Source organism: Sinocyclocheilus anshuiensis, unplaced genomic scaffold (genome assembly GCF_001515605.1).
Source record: "Sinocyclocheilus anshuiensis isolate Anshui unplaced genomic scaffold, SAMN03320099.WGS_v1.1 scaffold1123, whole genome shotgun sequence".
Taxonomy (NCBI): domain Eukaryota; kingdom Metazoa; phylum Chordata; class Actinopteri; order Cypriniformes; family Cyprinidae; genus Sinocyclocheilus; species Sinocyclocheilus anshuiensis.
In genome coordinates, this window is record NW_015544248.1 from 85,840 (window position 1) to 95,068 (window position 9,229).

Sequence of the window (9,229 nt, forward strand, 5' to 3'; positions counted from 1 at the left end):
GAGAGGGAGTGTGTGTGTGTGTGTGTGTGTGTGTGTGTGTGTGTGAGTGAGTGTATGCATCCCTTATGAAAATCAACCATGGTTTTACTACAAATAAAAAACATGGTTACTATAGTTAAACCAAGGTAACCACAAATTAACCATGGTTTTGCTACACCAACCATAGTTTAACCATGGTATTTGTACAGTAGTAAAGCTGTGGTTATACAAATGGCAATCAATATGCCAAAAAAAAAAAACATGGTTACTACACTTTTATTATAATAAAACCATGGTTAATTTTCGTAAGGTATGTGTTTGTGTGCGTTTGAGTGAGAGGGAGTGAGTGTGTGTGTGTGTGTGTGTGTGTGTGTTTTGTGCACAAGGGCGTGTGATGCGTCAGTGCAGCAGTGTTGGTGCAGTAGTGCTTGTAGTTAGCATGCATCATGCATGCTGCTCCTGCTTGTCACTTTCTGCTTTCAGCTGCTGCCACCGGATAACCCAGCTATGGGTAAATAGTAAAATCCTCAACGACGGCGCAGGCGAAGATGGTGGTGTGTGAACCATTACAACGGCTGGGAAGGCGGAAGAAGGCAATCCCACAGCCACGTGGGTTAACTCGGGAGGGTACCGTGGCTAGGGGAGCAAACCCTGAAAACAAACCTGCACTTGAGGGCAGGCATAGGCGGAGTCCAACTGACCGGACTACCGGCAGCCCCCTGCAACTTCCTGCCAGTCGAAGGTCATCATGGGTTCTCTCATGCCACTGGAGGTCTATCTGGTAGGAGTGAAGATGGTGGGAGTGAGGTCTGCGCACCCACACTCCCACCCTAATCTATACCTATGCGCAAGCTTCTTGCTACAAGAAACTCAACTGCACAGTGCTGAACAACCGCACCACCAAAGACAACCTACGATGGCTCCTTGCTGAAAACCTCAGCAAGATCCCAGAAGAATCAGCAGACTGGCCAGCTTTACGCCAGGCTATTTATAATGCAGCCTTAGAGGCGCTCGGCCAATTAAGGAAACATCACCAGGACTGGTTCGACTGTAACTCAGCCGAGATACAGTCACTCCTAAAAACCAAGCATGAAGCCCACAAAGCTCTCTTGTCCTGCCCTGGATCTTCCACCCTTATAACCTCCTTCACTGCTGCAAGAGCAGAAACCCAGCGAGCCCTCCGGACTATGGAGAACACCTGGTGGGTGAAAAAGTCGCAAGAAATTCAGAACCTGGCAGACTGCAATAACACTCAAGGCTTTTACGATGCCTTAAAAGCACTGTATGGCCCCAGGAAACGGGCGATCGCCCCAGTTCGATCAGCTGATGGGTCCACGCTTTTTAAGGACCGCCACGAGATTCTTGCACGTTGGGCAAATTATTCTGAGAGTCTCTTCAACCACACCAACCTTGCTGATCCACATATCCTGGATAATCTGCCAGACCTGCCACCAACCATGCACCTGGACACCCCACCACTTTACTCTGAACTCCGGCAAGCCATTGCAGGGCTGAAGAACAACAAATGCGCTGGACCCGACGGAATCCCTGCAGAGGTTTTCAAACACGGAGGATACATCCTCACGCACCGTCTCCATCTCCTGATCCAAAACATCTGGGAACATGGGTCCCTCCCACAGGACTGGAAGGATGCTAACATCGTGGTCATTTACAAGCAGAAAGGAGACAGAGCAGTCTGCGGTAACAGCCGCGGGATATCTCTCCTCTCCATCGCAGGGAAAGTCCTGGCCAAGATCATGCTCAGCAGATTGGTCGAGCACATCTCGGAGGCTGTGCTTCCGGAAACTCAGTGTGGCTTCCGGAAGTCCAGATCCACGACAGACATGGTTTTTGTCTTGAGGCAGCTGCTGGAGAAGAGTCGAGAACAGCACAAAGACCTTCACGTAGCCTTCATCGACCTCAGCAAAGCTTTTGACACCATCAACCGTGAGCTGCTGTGGAGAAACCTCTCCAAACTTGGGGTACCACCCAAGTTTCTTAGCATCCTACCGCAGCTGCATGATGGGATGCAAGCCAGAGTACTCACGGAAGAACTCCAGTCTGAGTCTTTCGAGGTAAACGTTGGGGTGAAGCAAGGCTGTGTCTTGGCTCCGGTGCTCTTTAACATCCTCCTCTCTGCCATCACCTGCCTCTTCCATCGTGTCATGGGGCATGAAGACGGTGTCCATGTGGAATATCGACTTGACGGTAGCCTCTTTAACATCCGTCGACTCCAGGCCCGCACAAAGTCCCGCCAAATCTGTGAGCTTCAGTATGCTGATGACTGTGCCATTTTGGCCCACAGCCCGGACTCTATGCAGCACGCTCTAAATACAATATCTAGTCTGTACCAATCTTTTGGTCTACAGGTTAACACTCAAAAAACCGAGGTTATGTCCTATCTCTCTACCCCCGCCCCCATACCCCCCAGTTTTCACATAAATGGTGTGACCATTTGTCACACCATAAATGGTTCACTTAAAACAGTGGACCACTTCACCTACCTCGGCTTCACCTTGTCCTCATGTTGCTCCCTTGACACAGAAGTACACACCCGAATAAATAAAGCCTCATCATCTTTTGGACGCCTACGCAGCAGGGTTTTTGAAAATCATAACCTGAAGATCAGTACCAAGGTCGCTGTTTACAATGCGGTATGTCTCTCCACTCTGCTTTATGGGGCAGAGTCATGGACCCCATACCGCCAGCACATTATTAACCTAGAGGCCTTCCATATCCGCTGCCTACAGAAGATCCTCAATTTGTCCTGGGAAGCTCGAATTCCTCACACAGTCATCCTTAGCAATACTGACTCAATCTGCATGGAAGCAGCAGTGGCCCAAAAACATCTGCGTTGGCTAGGGCACACCATACGCATGCCTGAACATCGCCTGCCCCACCAAGTCCTCTACAGTCAACTAATGGGCGCAAAGCGCTCTGCTGGAGGGCAAAAACGGCGCTTTAAGGATTACACCAGGGACCTCCTAAAGCGAGCGAACATTCCCCTCACGCAGCTTGAATCTCTGGCACTTGACAGGTCAGCCTGGCAGGTCACCTGTGCCACTGCAGTCTCTCAAATACATCAAACCAACCAAGACCGACGATCCGAGAGACGCACTAAGAGACACCAGAGGGCGGCTGGTACCCCCCTGGTATCTGGTTTCCCTTGCTCCATCTGCGGAAGAGTGTGCGGCTCAAGGATCGGACTCGACGCCCACGAGAAGTGGCACCAGCGGCAACATCGCTGAACCCACCCCCTTCCCACTCCCATCTCTTGAGCAAGCGTCATCATCGAATACGATGGACAGCTAAGAGTGTGTGTGTGTGTGTGTGTGAGAGAGTGTGTGTGTGTGTGTGTGTGTGTGTGTAATGTGTGTGCGTGTGTGCATGCAGAACTTGAGTTTTGTGATAATTCAGTGATAGTTTACTAACACTTTACTTGAGGCCTTTAAATATAATGCAATATAAAAGTATTGCAATGAATCATTAATGCCTTGTAATGCATATTATAATGCAGCAAATGATCTCATGAATAAATACAACCATGGTTAAAATAAATGATAATACTTATACATTCATTATTACACCTTTAGAAAGTATAATGCATTAAATCACACGACAAACAACCAGTTTCAGATGTAACAAGGAATCTGCAAATATTATAATGTATTTTAACTTACTACCTATTTGAAAAATGAAACATTAACACAAACCATTGTCGTCTAGCTCTGAACTGTGATTAGTTGGAGTGCTATGGTTAGAGATGGTTAGGTTAGTCTGGGTTAGTCACACAAACACGAAGGAAAGTAAATGTTTCTTAAGGTTAGGTTCCTTAGGTAATCTCATAAAACATTACTTAGGAGTGGAATAAACTCTCAGCTCTTGCTGTTTCTATTCTGCGTGCTGTGATTTGTGTGTGTTTTCTTACCCCGGTAAACACGGTCCGCACTCGGCGTCGCTCTCCAGAGTCCCTGGCGTCAGGACGGTGGCGCGGTACAACGAGTCGCAGTCTTTGTGGCGACGGCAGATCTCGTATTTGCCTTTGGAGAACTTCCCGGCCGGACAGGAGATGCAGGTGTAATCGTCATCTTTAGTGCCATAACCACAGTTCTGAAAAACACACGGTACACAGATCACTTCACACTCCATCTACAATCTACTGCTTATCAGTGTTGGGGGTAATGCATTACAAGCAGTGTTGGGGAAAGTTACTTTTAAAAGCAAAGCATTACAATATTGCGTTACTCCCTAAAAAAGTAACTAATTACGTTACTTAGTTACTTTTTATTGAGAAGTAATGCGTTATGTTACTTTTGAGTTACTTTTTAAATCTGGGCAGGGCTTGCTTGTTTGTTTTTAATATAAAAAGTTATTCTTTTACAAAGGTAGAAGCACTTTCACAACAAGAGTGAAATTAATCTGCCTCAGGCTGAAGGAAATGTAAATTCACGTCTGTACAGTAGAGGGCGCAGCATGAAGATTATGACGCAGAAGAGAAGAAAGTTCAACACTATTCAGCAATTTTTGCTTATTAGTATGATTAAAATAGATCATCGAAGGTCAGTAGCAAAGACATTGGAACAAGACAAAGACAAGCTACTACTAAATATATTGTAGAAACTTAATTTTCTGTAAAGTTGCTTTGCAACGATTTGTATCGTGAAAAGCACTATACAAATAAACTTGAATTGAAATTGGTTAATAAAATGGGATTAAATACATAAATGACATTTTACTTATTTAACATATTTAATTATTGCAGGTTTGTAGAATATTCTGAGTTTGCGTTTGAACTGTTTTTATTGATTGTGAGGAACACTGAATGTGTTTGTGTGCAGTGAGATGAGTAAACACATGTTGATATTTAGTCTAGAACTACAGTAAGATCATGTTCACACACAACGCTCTGCACTTAAAAAGTAATCTGATTACATAACTCGCGTTACTTGTAATGCATTAGCCCCAACACTGATTACAAGCAGCATGAGTTACGTAATCAGATTACTACTTACTAGGTAACTAAAGTCATGCACTACTTTTTAATTTACAAGAAAATATCTGAGTTACTTTTTCAAATGCATAATGCAAGTTACTTTGTTTCCCCGTTTATTGACTGACAGCTCTGGTGTTGCCATGGTGAGAGAAATTGGTGCAGAAGCACTTCCTTCAGCCTGAGGATTATTCATTTCACTTTTGGTGTAAAAGGGTCTTTACAGTTGCCAAAATTATAACTTTTGGGACATTCAGTTCAGGTGACAAAAAGTAACGCAAACATAACAATGCATTACTGTCCATAAAAAGTAACTAAGTAATGCAGTTTGTTACATTTTTATGGAGTAACACAATATTGTAATGCATTACTTTTAAAAGTAACTTTCCCCAACACTGGAACTTAAACAATACACACTGATTCCAAACAGAGATAAACGAGAAAATAACAGTGCTGGAAAATTATGAAACAACTTCAATCTCAGCTTTAAAGTAGGGAAAGCTTATTTCCACCATGGGATTAAAAAGTGTGACTTCATATCTTGTAATTCTGACTTTCTGTTTTTTTGTTTATAAATAAATAAATAAAAAGTCATTCCGACTTTGCATCTCACAACTCAGACTTTTCTGATTAGAAGAAATATAAACTCAGAATTGAAAGATATAAACACAGAATTCACAATCACACACACACACACACACACACACACACACACACACACACACACACACTCATTGAAAGATATAAACACGGAATTCCAAAAAGAAAAGGAAAAAACAGAATTGCAAGATGTAAACTTTGAACTGCAAGAACAAGTCTTTATATCTCGCAATTCTGGCTTTAAAAAAATAAGTAAAAAGGTAATTGTGACTTTTTCATTTCACAATTCTCACAATTTGTGAGACTTTTTCTCGCAATTCTGAGAAATATAAAATCAGAATAACAAGACATAAACTTGTTTTAAAATTATGAGATATAAATGCAGATTTTTAAGAAAAATGTTTTGTTAAATTTTGATGTCAGATTTGTGACAAAGTTTAAATTACCTTTTTTATTCTTTTATTCTGTTGTGGAAAGAAAAAAAACTGATTTGCAAGATATGAAATCTGAATTCAGAAATATAACAAAAAGTAAGAATTCTGATTTTATATCTTGGAATTATGACTTTAAAAATAAAAAGGAAATTCTGACTTTTTAACTCACAATTCAGATTTTTTCCCCCTTGCTATTCAGAGAAATATAATCACAGAATTGCAAGATATAACCTCAAACGGCACGAAAAAATTAATAATTGCAAGACAAAAAGTTGCAATTACCCTTTTAATTTTTTAATCTGTGGTGAAAATAAAATAAAAACAGAATTGCGAGAAATGAACTTGTTAAACAGCTTGTTGTATTCCGCATTTGTAAGTCACTTTGGATAAATGCATCCTGTTCTGACTGTTTGTATAGTCATTTAATTTGGAGTTTATTTTATTGGTTGAGACGCATCATGTGACTTAGGTTAGAGGTCATGGCAGCCATCTTAGATTTCACTTCACAACAGCAGTGATGCAGCAGTAGATTTCTCCCTGATAAAAGCTATATTCTTGTTATTTCATGCCAGAGGCCATCGTCTGTAAGTTTAATTGTTTATTGAATTTCCGAACAGCTGGATCTTCTGATTAAGTGGCTGGGCAGTAAGTCATCAGAATACGTGAGACGCATTAGGTCAGTGAATATAAGGTATCCTGATGTTGGGCTTAAAATGGCTTGGGACCGTTTAGAGGAGATGTATGGATCCCCTGAGGTGGTTGAGAAAGCACTTTTTGACAAGATTGAGAAATTCCCAAAAATCAGTAAACAAGATCCTCTGAAATTACAAGAGCTCGGAGACCTGCTATGTGAGATTCAGTCGGCTAAAGCGGAAGGTTACTTGCCAGGACTTTCATACTTGGACACCTCCAGAGGTGTCAATCCAATTGTGGAGAAGCTCCCTTACCACCTACAAGAAAAATGGATTTATCAAGGTTCGGAGTACAAAAGGAAGTACAACGTTACCTTCCCTCCATTCTCTTTTCTTACTGACTTTGTCTGTCAGGAAGCACGTGCTCGAAATGATCCAAGTTTTAGTATTGGTACATCCATAATAAAACAGATTGAAGCAGAGTCTTTGGTTAAAAAGCAAATGCAAAGAAGGATCCCTGTGTCTACCCATAAAACGGGCGTGGCATCATCAGTGGGATTTCCTCCTACAAGAAGTTCTGATAATGAACCTATTGATGTAGAAAAGCAGTGTCCTATACATAAAAACAAACCTCATCCTCTGAGACGTTGCCGTGGGTTCAGAGCAAAGACTCTAGAAGAGAGGCAAACACTGCTTAGAGAAAACAGTGTGTGCTATAGGTGCTGTGCGTCCACCTTTCACTTGGCAAAGAACTGCAAAGCAGTAATTAAATGCAATGAATGTGAGAACCATACCTAGATTAGAGCTAGGAAGTAGAAGTCCTGGCAGTAGAAGTGGCGGAATTCATTCAAAATGAGTTAGACATTCACTCAAATGCTGTAGAATTCTATTCCGACAGTAAAGTGGTGTTGGGGTATATTCATAACGAAACCAGACGGTTTTATGTATACGTGAGTAATAGAGTTCAGCGGATCAGGAAATCGACGAGGCCAGAACAGTGGCATTATGTTCCCACAAGTCAAAATCCTGCCGATCAAGCGACACGTTCAGTACCTGCCTCAGATTTGAAAGACTCCACATGGATTTCTGGGCCTGCCTTTCTTTCTCATTCTGATTCAGAGTGTCTTGAAGACAATCAGACACACATCCTAATTGACCCTGATTCAGATGTGGAAGTGCGTACTAACCGTACCGATCTGACACCCTATGACTTTCCTGTTTGTCTTGGCTCACATCGCTTTGAGCGCTTTTCGACCTGGAAATGTCTCAGACGAACTATATCCAACTTAATCCACATTATACATTCATTCAGACCCAAAACTGAGATAGTGAGTGCCTGTAAAAAATGGCACCTTTGTGACAAAACACTCACAGAGGAACTTTCACAGGCAGAAGTTGTAATAGTACAATGTGTTCAACGAGAGAGCTACCCTGTTGAGTTTGCTTGTCTTTCTGTAGGAAAGGATATTCCAAAGATGAGTGGACTGAGAACTCTGAACCCCTTCATTGACCAGGATGGGCTTCTGAGGGTAGGTGGCAGACTCAAGCATGCTCCCATTGAACAAAGAGAAAAGCATCCCATTATCATTCCTGGGAAAAGTCACATAGCCCTTCTGATCACGAGACATTTTCATGAACGGGGGTGCAACTTACTTGCAGCAGGGACAGAATACATCCGCTAAATAAATAAATGTAAATGTAAACTCGGAATTGCAAGAAAGAAAGTCAGACTTTTGTCAGAATTGCAAGATAGTTTCTCAAAATTCTACAAGTTTTTATCTCACAATTTTGACATTTTTTTACTTCGTAGTAGTAAAGCATCTCTGCAGAAGACAATAGAGTCATTATTCAGATCAGTTCTAGTTTATGTTCTCATCTAATAGTGTCAGTGCAGTTAAATCAATGATAATACTGAATGTGAATTATGTCATTGATTGTAATGCATTGAAGCGTGTGACGTACAGATCTGCAGACCTCATCTTTAACCCATCAGAAATGAATCGCAGCACTGAACATCCAGTTGTTTTTAATCCTCAAAAATGAAGCAAGCGATGATGCAGCAGCTGCTGGAGTTTAGCGAGCTGCCAGAACCATCCGCTGAAACATGCTTAATGAGAAACATCCCAGCAGCGGTGCTCAGATTCACATTCATTGTGTTTCATAATCCAGATCCCAAGAATAACATCTGAGCATGCTTTTCCTTCACTATCCACAACAACTCTTCCATTTCGTACTGATTCGGAGCGCTCATGACATGAAAGACTTCATCAGAACGTCTCCCGAGGCCGTTTCAGCTTTACTATTATTGTCTTGTCAATGCTCTCAAGCGCTGAGCTCTTAATTAGCGTAATGAGGTGATGATGCGTCTTTGGTGGGCAGAGGTGCAGCGCTTTGTTCTTTTGGCCTCCGGTGTCGGTTTGGGAGTCTTGTGCGGAGATAAAAGAGATTGAGATGTTGGTACTCGCCATATGTTCTGATTTAAAACTTATTGAGAAGTCCTTCTCCGTTCTGACACTCACCCCCAACATGCATTTCAATACTGAAGCACACACACACACACTCTCTCTCACTCACTCACTCACTCACTCACTCAC

At 42.2% G+C, this 9,229-nt stretch overlaps 1 protein-coding gene across 1 annotated transcript in view; it reads right to left on the reverse strand.

Moving 5' to 3' along the window:
• Positions 1 to 4,128, reverse strand: part of LOC107697794 (tumor necrosis factor receptor superfamily member EDAR-like) — a 26,758-nt gene extending 22,630 nt beyond the window's left edge. Inside the window, exon 1 of the mRNA XM_016498656.1 lies at positions 3,908 to 4,128. Within this exon, the coding sequence (XP_016354142.1) occupies positions 3,908 to 4,128 (221 nt within the window). The remainder of the gene's footprint in view (positions 1 to 3,907) is intronic.
• Between the last annotated feature and the right edge of the window lie 5,101 nt (positions 4,129 to 9,229).